The sequence below is a fragment of the Triticum aestivum genome, chromosome 4B, assembly GCF_018294505.1.
Source record: "Triticum aestivum cultivar Chinese Spring chromosome 4B, IWGSC CS RefSeq v2.1, whole genome shotgun sequence".
Classification (NCBI taxonomy): Eukaryota; Viridiplantae; Streptophyta; class Magnoliopsida; order Poales; family Poaceae; genus Triticum; species Triticum aestivum.
Genome location: NC_057804.1, coordinates 99,911,799 through 99,930,548, shown reverse-complemented (window position 1 = coordinate 99,930,548; position 18,750 = coordinate 99,911,799). Strand labels below are relative to the sequence as shown.

Sequence of the window (18,750 nt, the reverse complement as noted above, 5' to 3'; positions counted from 1 at the left end):
ATGATCATAGACTTGAGCTCATCATACAACAGAAGATATTGCATTCCTGCTAGATGATGATGATGGATATCTTCCTAATATCTACTTGGAGCCTGTAGAAAGAGTGCAACAATAATTATTTCAGAAATGTGGCGCCCACCGTCTCATCCTAGAAGCAAAGATTCAAGGCTGACTTTTCCAACTTGAGGCATAGGGTACCCACTAACAAGGTGTAGTTTATTACTACCCTTATTGACACCATCACCTAGCTAAACCTCCCATTGTATAACTAAATGCATCCTCCCCCCCCCCCCCGCCCTACCTCCATTTGTACATATGTAACACTTTTACCATCTTAAATATATATGCAGTAGGAGCCTTTCCTACTATTTCCAGTGTTAGGAAAAACATACACATAACATTTAAAATGTCCACATGTTCCAAAAGTATGTTCATAACTTTCAAAAAGAATGTTTGTATAGTATAAAAAAATGCTTCATACCACTCAAAAAGTGTTCAATGTGTATTTTAAATATTTAACCTTTAAAAAATGTTCAAGCATGTATTTAAAGAAATCTTCATCATGTATTTAGAAAATGTTCAACGTGTGTCAAAAAAATGTTATGTGATGAATAAAGAATTCTACAACATGTATTGAAAAAATCCAACATGTATTTAAAATAAAAAACTTTAAACAATGAAAACCAGTAAAAATACATATGAAAGAGAAGAAGAAAAAACAAACATGAGAGGTTGTAAAACCGGTCCATAGAACCTTCTCAAAACCGCTCCAGGGAGAGCGTGAGACTATTTTTTGGACCCTGATAAGTGCCACACATGCGGCATGAAGCAATTACGCCCACACGCGCGGGCTGAAAGAGGTCGGGCCGAATGCCCTTATAGCCACCCATTATGACACGTCAGCTTTTTGTTTTTTCACACATGCATATAAACAGAGATAAAACGGATGATGTCAGCGGGAATCTTTTGGGGTTTTTTAAACTTTAAAATGTTTTATCTCTTTAATGAAAAATCCGATTGGAAATCCATTTTCGTCATTAAATCCGTCGCGATGAGGAATTTGAAACTAGATCTCATATCAATATGTTTCGACGATTTTTTTTGGCGGTCAAAAGTTGCCATGTCTATTGCACATAAATTGACATGATGTTTACGGTGAGTTGTCATGATATGTTTCAACTACTTTTTCTTCTATGTTTAAAGTAAATTTTGACATGTTATAAAAAAGAAAATTAAGAAACTAAACTTGCCATCGAGAATTACTAAAATTTGTCATGATTTATGAAATAATTTTGACATGGTTCATAATTAAAAAGAATTATGTCATCAATTACTTTAAAAATGCATAGTCAATGACTTAAATTTGTCATCAACCAGGAACTAAAATTGTCATGGTGAATTACTTAAATTTGCCATGATACATGCACTAAAATTTGCCATGGTTCATAAAAAAATCCTGATCAAAATATTAGAATTGCATGGTCAAAATACTAATATTTTCATGATCTATAAACTAAATTTGGCATGATGAATTACTAAAAATTGCCATGATCCATGAATTAAATTTTTCATGGTTAATTACTAAAATTTGCCATGGATAATTAATAAAATTCACCGTGAAAAGTAGTTAAAATACAATGGTAGCTTCAAATCTAGAAAAGAAAAATAGATGAAACATATCATGGCAACTTTAGTGTAAACATTATGGCAACTTCAGTGTAATATCATGACAACTTTTGGTCCAGAAAAAATCGTCGAAACATAACAATATGGATCTAGTTTTGAAAATCTCTTCGAAACAGATTATGAAAATGGATTTTCAATCTGATTTTTTTATTTAAGAGAAAACATTTTTTTAAGTCCGAAAAGGAAAAAAATCACGATGTCATCTGTTTGATATGGTAAAATGAATGTTAATAGAGGCGTTTGGACCATGTTGTTTTGTGCCACACGTGTGATGTGACACTTATCATTTGGTTTTTTCTTTAGCATGAGAACTAGACGGGACTAGGTAGCCCCCGCGGTCAGAATGTACTGATATTTGCTTCTTTTTTTTTTGGAAAAGAATGTACCGAGATGGTGTGGCCGAAAATTGCAGTGGATCTGTTTGATTTGGGCTGGTACTTTGGGTCCGAAACCATTCTTGGTGCCCCTCGGCCTCGGCGACGGGTTCGGACGAGCGAAGGGCGAGTGAGAGGGGTTGCCTTGCCTGCCACCGGCCGGAGCGCTGCCCGACCACCACGTTCCCCATCATCATCAGGCCTCCTTCCAGCGCCGCCTCCCCGCCGGACTCTGGTCGCCGCGCTGCTCCTTCCTCGCCGTCAAGAGAGTGTGAGAGAGGTAAGCCTCTCCGAGATCTGTCTATTGCGCCAGCTCCTCGCGGGCACGTTCTTCCGGTGCGTGTTCCGGGCCTCGATTCGGTGCTCGTTGCTACGGTAGCGGAGGTGCCAAGAGCGGAGGACCCGTTTTCCTCCCAAACCATTCGGGCCGAGCTGTTTGCACGCACGAGAACACGAGCACGAGGAAAGGGTTTTGGGATGATGCCGATTCTAAGGTTCCTGAGGTTCCAAGGTTTAATTGAACCCCATTCCCCACGCTATGTAGCTTGCTGGGACCGATTCATTTCACTTTTGTATTCTCAGTCAGTTTATTCTGGCATTTTTCTCTGGTAGTTCTTTATATTGTATATCGATTTTGTGTGGTGGGAATTGCTGCAAGTGATTGTGGGAAGTATATTAGCACGAAGGTTCTGGGACACTCCTTCTCCGGCATCAATTATCGAAAGATAATCTAATTTTGGTACTGCAGTGGCTTAGGGTTTTAGTCTCGTTTAATTAACTGGTCCTACTGTGGTATTGGAATTTCGCAAGTTGGCCATCGTTTGCCAAATCCATAACTTCCTTCATATGTTAAGCTGTAATTCCAGTCTAGCTCTGCTGCTACTGTCCATTCATGTCTGCAAGTAATGTCTTCTTTTCTTTTTAGGTATGCAATGCAAGTAATGTTTCTGGTATTCTACTGCTGCAGTTGGCTCATGTTTCTAATGTGATAGGTAGGTCCTATCGAAAAAAATGGAGGTGGAAAATACCAGCAAGCGTAAAGCACCCGAGCTGGATTTGGAGGACAGTTCCGCTGCCGCTGTTCTGGACGGACAGCAGTCGCTGCCTGGCTCGGCTGCCAAGCGTCAGAACCTCGCCCGGTCGTGCATCCATGAGGTTGCTGCCCCCAATGGCTACGATTTGTCTATGGACGAGGCCGTACATGGGACCCTTTCAAACCCTGTGTTTAACGGGAACATGGCCAAGACATACCCGTTTCAGCTCGACCCCTTCCAGAGTGTCTCGATCGCCTGCTTGGAGCGGAACGAATCTGTCTTGGTCTCAGCTCACACCTCTGCGGGGAAGACAGCCATTGCTGAGTACGCCATTGCAATGTCGTTTAGAGACAAGCAGAGGGTTATATATACCTCTCCACTGAAGGCTCTGAGCAATCAGAAGTACCGTGAGCTTAGTCACGAGTTTTCTGATGTTGGTTTGATGACTGGTGATGTCACGCTTCAGCCAAATGCTACTTGCCTGGTCATGACAACGGAAATCCTGAGGGCAATGCTCTATAGGGGTTCCGAGGTGATCAAGGAAGTTGGTTGGGTTATATTTGATGAGATCCACTACATGAAGGACCGGGAGAGAGGCGTTGTGTGGGAAGAGAGTATAGTTTTCCTTCCACCTGCCATCAAGATGGTCTTTCTTTCTGCTACCATGTCGAATGCAACCGAGTTTGCTGAGTGGATATGCAATCTGCACAAGCAGCCTTGTCACGTGGTGTACACAGACTTCAGGCCGACACCGTTACAGCACTACGTGTTCCCAATAGGTGGGTCTGGTCTCTACCTCGTAGTAGATGAAAATGGTCAGTTCAGGGAGGATAATTTTCTGAAGCTGCAAGACACATTTGCGAAGCAACCTAGTCAACTAGATGGGAAGAAGAATGGTGGGCCTAAAGCCAGTGGTCGAATTGCAAAAGGCGGGAATGCTTCTGGAACTTCTGACATATACAGAATTGTCAAGGTAGGCAGCCACTGACATACTTCAGTGCAAGATAAATTCTGGCCTTATTGTGCTTTCTGAATTTACAAATAATAGATGGTTTATGCTTTCTTGTACAAGCATGCATATTTTGTAGTTTACCACCTGCTGGCTTTTAAAACTATGGAACAGTTCATGTTTCACTTGTTGATGATATTCACTGTTTAGCTGTTGATGTTTTATAGTTTGGTTTAGTTCCTTCCAGTCAATATCCCTGCTTAATTTTGACGATTGCTAATTTGCAGATGATTATGGAGCGCAAGTTTCAACCAGTCATTATTTTCAGCTTTAGTAGAAGGGAATGTGAGCACCATGCGATGTCGATGTCAAAACTTGATTTCAACACTGAAGAAGAAAAGGATAGCATTGAACAGGTTTTCCGTAGTGCTATTTTCTGTTTAAGCGAGGAAGATAGAGGTTTACCTGCTATAGAGTTGATGTTGCCTCTTCTTAAACGAGGTATTGCAGTACACCATTCTGGACTGCTTCCAATAATTAAGGAGCTGGTGGAATTGCTCTTCCAAGAAGGTCTTGTGAAAGCTCTCTTTGCTACTGAGACGGTGTGCGCTTTAACCTGATTATCCCACTTGAGCTAAACTTATTTTATCCATTGACTGCATAATTTGGAATAATACTCCTCAAAGGGACTTCTATTCTGGTTTTTGAACTAGAGAAAGTCAGATTACTATTGTTTTATACTTTCTAAATTATTTTCACTCTTTAGTAGCAGCATTTGATTAACTCATGATTGTTATTCTTCAGTTTGCCATGGGACTGAACATGCCTGCAAAAACAGTTGTCTTTACATCTGTCAAAAAATGGGATGGTGATAGTAACCGTTTTATTGGTTCTGGAGAATATATACAGGTAAATCTTATGTAGATGAAGTGAAGTCAGGCATATCTATGTAGAGTTAGTAGGTCTAATAGAATGTACGAGCCCTTCTCACAATAATTTTGTATTTTCTTTCTAGATGAGTGGAAGAGCTGGTCGGCGTGGGAAGGATGAACGTGGCATTTGTGTTATAATGATAGATGAAAAGGTAAGGCTGTGTAATCTTCTGTTCCAACTATCTTTGTTCTTAATAGATTTTATATAGCATGATGATCATGCACGGAACCATGAGTTGGCTGCGAGGTCTTATGGGTTTCACCTCTAGCCTACCCCAACTTGTTTGGGCCTAAAGGCTTTGTTGTTGTTGTTGTTGTTGTTGTTGATGATGATGATGATCATGCACGGAATTTGTATGTCTTTCTAGTACAATAATTTGATCAAATGCATCTTCCATCCAGATTCTGCAGTTTTCTTTATGCGTTGATTACGATAATGAAATGTGATAACTTATTACTGCCTTATTTTGTCTAACGCAAATAATTGCTATTTCACTTGTACTTATGGTTCTGATTTTGGTAGATGTTTACCTGTTTGATATTTAAACTTAACTGTTTTTATTAGTTAATTATGGGTATGCAGTGGCATGTAATCGGAAGTCATTATGAGCTTATTTTTTTAGACTATTGAACTTTGCATTTGAAAGATACATGCGCTGTTCTTAGTTCTCATCTGAGTAGTTGTGTTGTAATTTTTTGTTCTGTTGAAGTTGTCCTCCCAAGAGACTGTTCTATGTTCATGCTTGAATTTACTTCTCATATCAAGCTTTACTTAGCTTGCAATACTTGTTATGCAAAATTAATTTGCTCTGAATTCTTAGTAGTTGTGTTAACATTCATTTTGTGCTATTGAAGCTGTCATGCAAGACACTTGTTTTGTTCCATATTCATGTTTGAATTGCTTTCAAGATCTATTTTGTATGCCGTGATTCTTATACAACATATATACACTAAAGCTTTTGTTTTGCTTTCACGTGCTTCCTTTAGTTTGACATTTGGCCTTTGGTCTTAACACATTTTAACTTTTCAGATGGAAATGAGTGTTATCAAGGACATGGTGTTAGGTAAACCAGCACCTCTCATCAGTACTTTCCGACTGAGCTACTACACCATTCTGAATTTGCTGAGTCGCGCGGAGGGCCAATTTACTGCTGAACATGTGATCCGGAATTCATTCCACCAGTTTCAGTATGAAAAGGTCTGTATCAACCTTAAAGATACCTCTCATGACATATCCTTTTGAATGCCAAAGATTAGCTTCCCTTGCTTTTCAGGCATTACCTGAAGTGGTTCAGAAGATTACAAGGTTGGAAAATGAAGCTAGCTTGCTGGGCTCTTCAGGAGAGGTATGCTATTTCGGTTGTAGTATACATTATTGTGCTTCTGTTTGACTAACAATGTATCACCTCTACTTGTACAGAATGATCTTGCTGAATATCACAAATTAGGGCTTGATATATCTGAACTTGAGAAGAAAATCATGTCTGAGATGATTAGACCAGAGAGAGCTTTGTTGTATTTGGTTCCTGGAAGGCTGGTACGTAACTATTCTGTTCTTGCTTGAGGATTAGATGTACATTTTCATCAGTTATCGCTGCTTATTTGACTGATAAGAAACATCACTGCACTATGGATACTATGTGTATTTCTGTTCACCAGCTTCTTTGATGAATTGCTTTGTTATGACTTATGATGTGGATTCTGTAAAATTTACACAGATTGCATTTCACTGAGTAATTTGCATCATGGCAGGTTAAGGTGAGGGATGGTTCAACAGACTGGGGATGGGGTGTGGTTGTAAATGTTGTAAAGAAACCTTCCGCATCTAGTAGTCTCCCCCCTGCATTAAGTGCATCCCGCAATAATAACTATATAGTGGATACCTTGCTTCATTGCTCTTCTAGTTCGAGTGAAAGCGGATTGCGTTCAAAGCCATGCCCACCTCGCCCTGGGGAGAAGGGAGAAATGCATGTGGTGAGTTGAACATCGTGAAAAAGGATTTTATTGTGGTCATTTATCTTCAGTTCTCTAGACTATCATTTTATTATTCTCATTTAGCGATGGCCCAAAATTTACTTGTGACTAATGTTGAGATTTTTGCAGGTGCCTGTACCATTACCTTTAGTATGTGGTCTAAGCAGCATTAGAATCAGCATTCCATCTGATCTGCGACCACCTGAAGCAAGACAAAACATACTTTTTGCAGTTCAAGAACTAGGAAAGCGTTACCCCCAAGGGCTTCCAAAGCTACATCCAATTACGGTGAAAATTCTTCTTACATAATGTCTCTTTTCAGCTTGTTGTTAATTTTGCACTAGAAGTACCATTTTTGTTTAGGGGCTGAAAGTTCCAAAAAAAGGAAGTCAAATACTCGAATTTATCTTGTCAGGATTTAGATGTACATTAGCACAGCTTTCCAGATGAGATATATCATATCTGTTTTTCCTCAGTACATCGTCCATGCATGATACACAGACGGGGAAAACAAATGCTATAGCTAAAATACTGATATGGTCTGCACCTGCTTATTTCTAGTCTGCAAAACCCTTTGATGCGCTCCCTTGCTCTACCTTCTGCTGGCATTCCTTCATGCCACATTTAGTTGGTCCAGTTTCTCAGATAATTTTTAACCCGCAAAAAAAAAGAGTCTCAGATCATTTTTAACCCTCAAAAAAAAAGTTTCTCCAATCATTCTTCCCTAAAAATATATCACCTGTCATCCTAAGGCGATAATTTTGAATTATGGTCTCATTTTTTTGACATTCTGGTATAATTAATAGGACATGGGTATTGAACAACCTGAATTAGTCGACCTGGTTCATAAACTTGAGGATCTTGAGCAGAAACTATGTTCTCACCCACTTCATAAGGTATGCCTTATTGTCACCTTTCAATTAAGAAATGCCCAGTCCTGTTTTTACCTGATGCACTTATTTTTTGCTATTTTTGTGTCTCAGTCCGATCAAAGTGAGCAGCAACTGTCATGGTACCAAAGAAAAGCTGAACTGAATCATGAAATCCAGCAACTAAAGTCAAAGATGCGGGATTCACAGGTTGGTTGAATGTTTGCATGGTTGATCCTTGTTATAAACAGCTAAATGTGTTCTCACATTCTCCTCCATTCAGCTACAAAAATTTAGGGATGAACTGAAAAACCGGTCTCGTGTTCTGAAGATGCTGGGTCATATTGATGCGGATGGTGTTCTCCAGTTAAAGGGGCGTGCTGCCTGTTTGATAGACACTGGGGATGAGCTGCTTATCACTGAACTTATGTTTAATGGTACCTGTTTAATATGACTGTGGGTTCAGTTTTTGCTTACTTTATATTCAGTATTGCATTAATATGTTTATGTGACTAGGTACATTTAATGATCTTGATCATCATCAAGTTGCCTCCGTTGTTAGCTGCTTTGTTCCGTGTGAGAAGTCAAGTGAGCAAATACGCCTGAGAAATGAGCTTTCTAAACCAATGATGCAGCTCCAGGAGGCTGCAAGAAAAATAGCTGAGGTGCATACTTGTTGTATCATCACTATATCGCCACCCATCTCCCTATAATCCCTATGCTTGATTAGGAACTCTGATTTCTCACTCTTGTTTTAGGTACAACGGGAATGCAAATTGGATCTCAATGTTGAGGAATATGTTGAATCAACTTGTAAACCCTACCTGATGGACGTCATATACTGCTGGTCAAAGGTTGGTCAGCCTATGCAGTTCATTAAACTAGATCTTGTGTTCCATTTTTTTTTTGGAAATTCTCCAGGCATTAAGATATCTTATTTCCAATTGAGACATCGATTCTTATCATGCATAATCTCAGACATCTGATGCAATCATACTCTGCATCTGTACTGCTGCTGCAGTTTTTGTAGTTATTTATGTGTAGAGTCCTGAAACATTTTCCTCACAGGGCGCCACCTTCGGAGAGGTGACAGAAATGACTGACATTTTTGAAGGAAGCATCATACGGCTAGTTAGGAGGCTGGATGAATTTCTGAATCAGGTAAACCACCTGTTGGTTCCGGGCACTAGTACTAAAATCATTTGGATAGAGAGTGTCTGTCTTTGATTATCCCATTTGACTTAAAGTGCATGTGAATAAAAAAAACTGCCTTCGATTGATCCATTAGATCAATGTACATGTGAATACAAGTGTGACATGTCCTTCTAGCGAAATGTCGTGGTATTCTCACGGGGGGTGTTGCAAGACGACATATGCCACAAGGGCTTAGTGTGAGGGTAAGACTGCTGCTGATAGGCCCGGGAGCGGGTATGCGAATAGCACGCAGTGGTTTACCCAGCTTCGGAGCTCTCCGGAGAGATAATACTCCTACTGATGCATGTCTGAGTGTATCTGGTATGTATATCTGGTACAGTGTGCTCCTGGAGCTGTATCTGAGGTCAGTGCCATAGGCATCTGGCCTCGTATATGCCTCGTATGTGGCATGCTAGTGGCCGGCCATGCTCATGGCCGTGAGCATGTGGGTGCTCATGCGTGAGTGCATGAGAGAATGAGTCCATCCTGGATGGATGGATGTGTGCCCATATATATAGGCATGGCTAGCTTAGGAAGTAAGCTAAGTGGTGGCATGGGCAAGGCATGGTGGGGGGTGTCATCCTTGTCCCCTGGGTCACTTCATAAATAGTGCCAGGGGACAAGTGACACTATACATGATGGCTGAGATGACATGTGAATAGTGCTCGGGTACGGCCGTCTCGTCGGTGTCTTGTCGGTGTCGCTTCGGGCTGCAGTCGGCAGCCGGCTGGTTGGCACAGTCGGCAGCCGGCAACCGGCCGGACAGAGCAATCGGACGGGGAGCCGGCAGGAGCGGCCGGGCAGTCGGACTGAGGGGCTTTGCTAGCCCTGATGTCTTGAAATATCGTCTTGCCGTCTTCGGGGTACCCGTGGTCAATTACTCCGACACGAAATGTCCATAAACTGTCAACATTTACTCTCAACTGTGACATGACTGAATATGATGAACAAGTTGGACTGTAGCTAGATATGTAAGAAATGTTATCTATTTCTGTTTATCTCCATATATAGAAGTTGTGATTGGCATCGACTTTCTTTTTTGCCCTTTTCTGCATGCCCAACACTTTTACTTTTCTATTACAAAGTTCTGTAAATAGTCAAGAAAATAAGCTTGCTTTGTTTTCCTTTGTCGAACCAACTGACTTGATTTGTTTGCCAGCTAAAAGCCGCTGCTGAAGCTGTTGGGGAGGTTAATCTTGAGAGCAAGTTTGGATCGGCGAGTGAGAGCTTACGACGTGGCATCATGTTTGCTAACTCATTGTATCTGTGATGAGTGCTCCAGCAGTTGTAACATACAGTATATGTTAAACAAACCAAACGTAGCTGTTTTGTTTTTTGTTTTTGACGGCCCTTATCTCTGGGAGTGTAGGTTGTAGCCTTGTACCCTGGTAACCCCTGGGCAGTTTATTTTGGAAATTCTTATCCAGGCATTTTATTTAGAAATTCTCCAGGCATTGAGATATCTTGTTTTAGTAATTTCACAAAAGATTGAAAGCCATCGCTACACATGAACTGATTTAGGTTTCATACACGGATATATCAGGTGGCGCTAGAGTAACATTTTTTGCCAGTGGTCTGAAAGGGCGCAAAAGTTCTATTTGGCCAACTCCAACGCGCCGACGCAAACTGGTGCTGGTCTGTCTTGCAGCAGCGCTGGTCGGCCTTACAGTGTCGCAGGCCTGGATCACAGCATCAGTCTGATTTTGTAGCAACAAAATGCCAACATTGATCAACCATGCAACATCGTGCATTCAATTTTGCAGCAAATTTGTTAGCCTTGTAGCGTTGTGCATTGGGCCTTGTAGCGTCTAGTATTCGGCCTTGCAGCATGTAGAGCCACGTGGCCCGCCTTGCAACATGGCAGTCCAAATTTTGCAAAAAAAAAAAGAAGAAAGGTGGATGATTTTGCGGGGAGAGACAGTGTGTGACCTTGCGACAATGTTCACTCGGTTTGCAGCAACTTTGACATGTCTTGCAGCGTCAAGCGTCCGACTTGTAATATTCATTGTATCATACATTTGCGTGCTTCTGTCTTGAAACAAAAGCCACACGGCCTTTCAGTGGCACACGTCCAGCTTGCAAAACACAGGGGTTTTCTTTAAAGGCAACTAATACTCCTTTTTAATTTTTTTGAATCAGGCAAACAATACTTTTGCTTATTCTTTCACGTTCCCCTCTTGAGTTAATAACAACAATCGCAGTGCCATGTTTTTAATAGAAAGCTTGTCGTGTCTTGTAGCTAGTGCATGGCAGCAAATACACTGGGATGTAGAGCCATGGATATTAAAACATTAGAGATGAATAGATCAAAAAAATTCTCGTAAGAGAAAAACACGTACGCAAATGATTCAAGCTCCAGGAAACAGGGGTCTGATTAGGGGATCAGATGCATCGGGAGAAATCAGTCGCCTGATTTGAACGTAATATTCTATTCTAAAAGAAATCACATGAGCGTACACCAAAGTACTCCCCTATAAAGTACTAGTCTCTCCGTTTATTTTTATAAGTTGTTTCAAACAAGTGAAATTGTGCTGTTTTGCACAGTCTGAAACATCTACAAAACCTTATAAAAATGAACAGAGAAAGTATATGACTTTACAGAGAGAGTAGTACACAAACTATCAAAAATAGCAAATACTAGTACATTTCGTGTGGGTGCAGGGCCACAAACGAGAACTGTTTCATAGATTTAGAGTTTTTTACTCCCTCTGTTCACTTTTGTAAGTCCTTTAGGATAGCTGAAATTGAACTGTATTAGGTGCTGTCTTAAATGTCTAAAAGGTCTTATAAAAGTGAACGGAGGGAGTATTTAAATTCGAAGGGCACATTCAGAAACTCGAATTTTATGGGGGGAAATGTGGCCGCAAATACTTTTTGCAAAATTGATACTGATACCCATAACAGCGATGTAACAAATTTATCATGCATACAACCGGTGCCTTCAGCAATAGTTTTCAGAGCGTCGGAAATAAACAAACATAACAAAAATCTGATTCTGCAACAATTCCGGAACACAAATACAACTCCCTCTCTTCATAAGATTATTCTTTTCTAAAATGTTACAGGACTAATGGACAATTATCATCTTTCTTCACAACTTCTTTTGCCACCACATTTTTACCTCAACTTTACAAAGAATGCCAAATAAATCAATCATCAGGAGCAAAACTGATGGCCCAGAGATACCAACAAAGTTGAGAAGTTCCGTGTGTGTGTGTGTGTGGCTAGACGAGCCTTCTTCAATGTTTAACTATGTAGGTTAACAATTTCACCGTGCTTACTCAGCTGGTGTTATGCCGCTATTTACCAGCTGATAGCATCTTCTGAAGCTGTATCACCTGCTGCTGCTGCTCCACTGGCAATGAACTCAGCTGCTCAGGTGTCAGTTGTAAGACTTGCTGCAGAAGGGCTGACTCATCGTCCTGTGTGAGCTGCACCATTACAAGAAGAGTTGGAGTTGTGAGCACATGAGAATTTAAAGTCTAAGAAACCTTGCGCCTCAGTACAATTCAATTGCAGAGACACGATGCAAAATGTTTAGAACTTTAGTTAGGTCAGATTCTGCAGATACTTTACCAGCATCCAATAATGCAAGGTATAATAAAATAACAGGAAAGCTGGAAAATGGAACTGAAATTTAGAGGCGATTACCTGAGGCGCTTCATTCTCTGGTTGCTGGAAGTGAACAGCACCAGAACTATAGCTCCCTGATGGTCCACTAGGGACCACTACCTGCGATGGAGCAGAATAAACAGCAGGACTATTGTTTACAATTCCTGGCGTTGATGTTCCATCCTCCAATTTTCTCAATTTCGAGGGATGGTCTAACTCTGCCTGATGACTAGCTCGATCAGGCAATCTTATCTCATTGGGGAGTATCTCAGGTTCAGCAGCAACCTGCAATGTGACACAAGAGTTCAATTTTGTAGACGGTAAAATTAGTGAATCTTGTCCATGGACTGACAGAAACAACTTGACTAGAAAAAATCACTTAATTTGCGTAGGCAATACACAAATAGTTAATGTACTGTAAAGTTTGGTTTCCAGTACATAGTTTACATGTGTTCTGTAAATTAGAAGACCCAATCAAGATGATTAATAAGTCATCGCAAAGTTTGGCTTGCTACTTATCGCACCATTAATGAAAAACCATAAGCTCCTCATATGTGAAAAAGAAATACCTGGGAGAGATGAGGATTGGTCAAGGGTAGTTGCTGTACATTAGTTGGCATAACTGGTGGTCTAGGGTGCTGTGTCAAAAATGAAGGCTGAACTTGTGATGTCAAGCCTCCTGAGTTTACAAGGGGTTGAGTAGGAACACTGGAAGAGGTGCCGAAGGGCTGAGATAGCATTGGAGGGTGTGCCAGCACCCCAGGCTGATGTCCATGCGGAAACATTTTGACTGGAGGCTGAGATGAATGCTGATACTGAGGAAAGTTATGCAGCGGTGCAGTTTGTTCCTGCATGGCATTAGGGTTTGGTGGAGGTCTATGAACAATTGGTAGCACAGCATCTGGCTGCGGAAATGATTCATTGAGGTGAGAAGATTGTGCCAACGAGCTAGAGGGCTGTTGGCTCTTAGCCATCTGCATCTGCGAATTCGACAGACCTGGGTTAGTATATTAGAGAATCAGGAAAACATTAGGTAGTACATCAAACTCAGAACAAAGCAAGAATATACCATCTGAGGTGTCACCAGCCCGAGCATTATCTGTGCCTGCATTACAACAAGAAAAAGGTTATGATGTTCTAATAATATTCCATTCTACCCTAGAGTGACTAAACAATGAACAAAAGTATTTTAAAAAAGCTCTTCCATGGAATCACAAGGCTCAACATATAAAGTTGGCTGGCCTTCCTGTCTTTCAACAATGGCCTCCACATTAACACAACAAATATTTGATCTACAACTATTCAATAAATTAAGGGAACGCAATTTTATTTTTATCTTTTTGCCTTCTGGGAGAACAAGACAACCATGAATCACATCAAAGTTCTAACAAACACAACCAGAATACTTGAGTTGGTTAAATTTATATTAAGAAGGGTGTATGAAATTTGTGAAGATGAATGAAGCATAACTAACAAAAATAGGCACAAATTTTGGGTGGAGAACTCATACAGACTCCATTATGTTATATTTTGGACAAGTGCACAAAAACAGGAACAGAAAGTAATACTCCCTCTGTATCAAAAAACGTCTTATATTTTGATACGGAGGTAGTAATTGATTAATTGAGCAATCAGTTGCAAAGCTAACCTGAAATAGGGCCTTTGGAAGCTGTGGAATTCCTTGCAGCAGTTTTTTGGCAAGGTCGTTATTTTGAGTAGTTAGGGTCTGCCATAAAAAAAAGCATTCAACTAAAACTATCAGTGAGCAATTTTTAATCTTCATGAATTGATATTGATATTGATATTTCAAGATAACCTTCAACTCAGACATGATTTGATACAACTGATGCCTTGACATCCTGGCCAAGTAATGGGTAAGAGGGTCGTTTCCAAGCCCAAATTGGACAGGTAAACCATTTTGTACATTTGCAGTTTGAGCTCCCCCAAGAACGCCAGCCATCACAGATGCAGCGTGTATTGCCGGTGGAAGACCAATAAGCTGATGAAGGCTGGTGTCCCCTACAGCGGGAGTTGTGGTTAATTGTTTCTGAGCATCTGCAGGATTCCATAAAAAACAACCAATGTCAGCGCACAGGGACATAAAACTGGCAAGTTTGAAATCTTAAACATACACATAAACTAAATGATGATCAAGAAATGAAATTTCAAACCAACCAACAGTAGATGACATTCCTGGTCCTCCACGACCCTGCAATGCATAAACATATCAAAAATAAGTCAATATCTGCTTCTTTATTGACAACTTCAATTGGTTGAGATTTCCTACTGTCCATGCATGAAATAAATTTTGATTGCACTAACTCCATTTTCGTAATGAAACTACTTAGTTTCAAATATGCAAAGTTACAACATGGCAGTGAAAATTAGTGACGTTATCATGCAATACTACTTCACTATGATCTCCAGAAAATTTAGCATAAAAATAGTGTCCCTATGTAAACCACTATCAACCAATCAACTGCGTCCAGTTGTGAAACTTAGATACACAGTATTTTTTTGTGGGTGCATTCTGACAACTTGGCAACAAAAATCAGCACATACATATCAGCGTCAGTCACTGGTGTGGGGATAGATACAAAGGCTGCTGATAGCAGCTAAGGACATCACACTTATTTTGAGAGAGAAAGGTAGTAATAATATAACAGTAAGCCAAAAGAGAAAGTCAACTGTATATATCATTTCAGAGATAAATTTACTAGTAATTGCAACACCATTGCTTGAGCATATCACAAAGGATGCAACTATAGATGCATTGACCACATATACATCCGCTACAAGATAATTCTTCTTTTGCTATTTGCAGAGAACCTCACGTGTTCAGTACAATTCTGGAGATCTTTGTAAGCATGACATTGCTTTTGTTACCCCAGTAACTTTGGCACGTTACTTTCGTAAAAGAAGGCAGAATCGAGACATTAGAGATGATTTTGGAACCGCGATACCAAAGAAGATTCGCAATAACAGAAAGACAATTCCACCAAGGTAATTTGGCAGAATAGCAGGTGTGCATATGTACAGACAGGAATCTGTACATACATACACATGCCGTGCAAGAAAGCAAAACAGGAGACACATGGTAGTTGGAGAAAAGATAAGTATTATAATTCATGGGAACCAAAACCATACAAGCTTTCATCTTAACATAGGACTTGCTGGGTGAGAAATAAGGTTCTTCTACAGTAATAGACTGAGGATCTTCCACCTTTTCTCTATTTCTGTCAGTGTTCCTCCCATTTTCAGCAAAATCAACACGTAACTGACGACCATTAACATCATGACCCTGAAGGTTCCGGCGTGCACTTAGAGCTGTCTCTTCATCCTTGTATTCACAAAATCCATAACCTTTCGGCTTTCCGGTTTCCTTATCAACAACCAGTCTGCAAGCAATTTTGAGCAGTCAGTATCTAGCAGTCACAGCTCAACAGTGTCATCAGCTTCGTCGAATGCTAAAAAGGTTATCAGGGATAGAAATAACTCATAACCAGTTTCAGTATCAGTGATCAAGAAGCAGCACACACGTGTATCTTAGGGTTTCTTGTTATTTTTGTTAAGGTTAATTTCCATTTGCATGTGTAGTCCAGGAAGTGATCCCGTAACACTAGCTATATCAGATATTCAGAATATCATTTCAGCATTCAACACTCTTATCTTTCAAAAGGCCCGAGGCAGCATCCATAAGCAGGGCGACCCCTATGACAACCTATTAAGTTCTGAGATCATGCTTAGCAGCAGTGTGCAATAAGGCCATCATACTTAAACAAAATCAATATTCCAGATGTTACACGCTGGATTTAAAAGCATCATGCGCATATAGCTGGCTAACAAATTCCTCATTTTGAAAGAGAATGAAAGAGGGCGCATGGGTATTTTAACAGATATACTGAATAATCCAATAATCTAACAAACATGTGTATCTGCACAACATGGTCAAATTAGAAAACTACATGGTGGCACAAACGCACAAGGACACACAACTGATAGGGTTTGCACAACTAAACCTGAAGGAGACCACGGGCCCGACTTCCTCGCATATCTGCACAAGCTGCTCCTCCGTCGCATCGTACGGAATGTTCCCAACTGCAACCAAATTCAACAGCCAACACCGGCGTCAATCGAACTCCTACTCATACCGCAGCAACTGAACCAACACAACATGTGCGGTAAATATCAGTGTCACACACGTTGAATACAGCACAAGCCAACTGACGGGCACTTTTGTTTGGGGGGAAACAACCCCAAAGGCGTGACGAGTATGAATGATAAAAAAAAAAGGCAAACCCTAGACAGTACGAAAACTCGAATGAAATGAAATTAGACTCCAAATCTAGCGGCGGGAGCAGCTAAACGCGCTTCGCACCACCCAAAACCGCACCGGCCACCCACACGCGAAGGGAAATCCACGGGGAATCGACGGAGGATGCAGCGGCGATTGGGGCCCAAAACGAGCTCTACTCGCGTAGCCGCCAATTGGGGCCAGACCACTCCCACCCGAACCGCGGCGAGAGCTCCTAGCCCGCGGATCGAACCGGAGAAAGGAGCGAGCACGCACGCACGCACGCACATAGAACGGGGAGACCCCGGGAGGGGGCAGGGGGCTGTAAGAGAGAAGGGCGGGGAAGGGGGCGTACCGAAGACGCAGCGGTTCTGGGGGCCCGCGGGGGCGGCCGCCATGCTCAGCTGAGGTCGCCGGCGGCGGCGCGGGGCGGCATCGGCGGCTGGGTAGGGGCCGGAGGCGGTGGTGCGCTGCTGCTGTTTGCGGCTTGCCTCGCTATTTGCAGCGAGTCTGGTCTGGTCTGGATACGTTTCCGCGGGCCTCGCTGCCCAGGTGTTCGTTTATATTGATGTTACGTTTCCGTTTCCGTTTCCGTTTCCGTTCCCGGTCACGTTTCCGTTTGCGTGATCACTTCAGAGTTACACCAACAGCAGGATTGCAATGAAGGCCTGATCATAAAAAAAAAGGTTACTATGAAGGTTTAAAGTAAGTGTATAATATAGGGTGATATAGGTGGGTTAGAAGAGATAACACATCAAATTTGTGATGAGTTGAAGAAGAGAGAAGACAAACACAATAGCATTCAGTGATGGAACCAGGAATACAGCAAGCCTCAGGCCACCTTCGAGCACTATAGCTACAGTCAACGAAGGAAATTGTCTTCACGCCCCATGCAGCTGCCTGGGCCCTAAATCCGCCTCTGGTAGTAGCTATAGTTGTAGCACGGGTTTCAAGAAACAATGTAAGAGAAGGGGGTAAGTTAATAAAATAATAAATATCTGTATCTAACTATTATCTCCACTTCTATAAAAGACTCACTTGGTGATGATGGTGTCTCTGCCGTCCGTCATTTCTGACCATTAGATCTGCATCTAACGGCTGTGAGGTAAGTTGTGGCTTTTTTGCAACAATAGCCCATTTCTCTGCTCCAATTTGCAAAAAATTCCTTATTATCTTGAAAGCAACCACATCCCTCCCTCACCTCATCAAAACAGCCCGAGAAATGTATTTTGAGTGAAATGTAATATGTTTTTAGTGGTACATGTATATCAAAACAAGAGTGTTTTTTTTCAAGCTTGTGAACGAGTATTATTCTACTTTAGATCTGTTGCAACGCACGGACACATTGCTAGTATGGGTTGGTTTTTAGGTTTGCTATGGATGAAATGATTACAAAGTCAACAATTGACTTTACTCCCTCCGTCCAGCTGCATATGACATTTAAGGAGTTGCATCAAAAAAATTAGGTGTGTGGAGATTGGATGGAGGATATTAAACCAAAAATCTATGACAATGACTATTTGGTCTGCTTGGGAAATTGAGAGGATCCAATTATTACGTTGGTTCTCCATGTCATTAATTCCTAAAGACCAGCATGCAAATCCTATTTGATGTGTCGGCCAATGAGAATAGCAGCATGCAAAATGAAAATTAATGATTACGAAGAATGAGGAGCTCCTTCCCCCTATGATGAATTATATATTAAAAATACTAAATTTTTGTTACACGCCCTATGCATCTGGACAACAATGCTCTTATACAGAAGAACAACAATGAATGGTTAGACAGAAGATGTCATGATAGTCCAAAGCAACAACATTACGAAATTTGGA

At 41.1% G+C, this 18,750-nt stretch overlaps 2 protein-coding genes across 3 annotated transcripts; one reads left to right on the top strand and one right to left on the bottom strand.

The window, feature by feature from the left end:
* The first annotated feature begins 2,104 nt into the window (after positions 1-2,104).
* Positions 2,105-10,547, top strand: LOC123091275 (DExH-box ATP-dependent RNA helicase DExH10). Of its 2 annotated transcripts, none has more exons than XM_044512737.1 (17): positions 2,105-2,340; positions 3,057-4,067; positions 4,331-4,645; positions 4,848-4,952; positions 5,059-5,127; positions 6,006-6,173; positions 6,250-6,321; positions 6,396-6,512; positions 6,728-6,949; positions 7,079-7,237; positions 7,756-7,845; positions 7,933-8,028; positions 8,102-8,255; positions 8,335-8,483; positions 8,577-8,672; positions 8,887-8,979; positions 10,172-10,547. In XM_044512737.1, exons 2-17 carry the CDS (start codon positions 3,072-3,074, stop codon positions 10,280-10,282), a joined length of 3,012 nt encoding a protein of 1,003 aa, XP_044368672.1. In that variant the 5' UTR covers positions 2,105-2,340; positions 3,057-3,071; the 3' UTR covers positions 10,283-10,547. The 2 variants fall into 2 exon arrangements, with proteins under 2 accessions (XP_044368672.1, XP_044368671.1); XM_044512736.1 differs by having other exon boundaries at positions 3,053-4,067.
* Positions 10,548-12,021: 1,474 nt separating this feature from the next.
* On the bottom strand, positions 12,022-17,446 carry LOC123091274 (cleavage stimulating factor 64). Its single transcript, XM_044512735.1, has 10 exons — positions 17,274-17,446; positions 16,644-16,722; positions 15,848-16,022; positions 14,800-14,833; positions 14,441-14,679; positions 14,273-14,350; positions 13,694-13,729; positions 13,194-13,604; positions 12,664-12,909; positions 12,022-12,443 (listed from the first exon to the last, which is right to left on the bottom strand). The coding sequence occupies exons 1-10, from the start codon at positions 17,314-17,316 to the stop codon at positions 12,312-12,314; spliced, it is 1,473 nt and encodes a 490-aa protein (XP_044368670.1). The 5' UTR covers positions 17,317-17,446; the 3' UTR covers positions 12,022-12,311.
* Between the last annotated feature and the right edge of the window lie 1,304 nt (positions 17,447-18,750).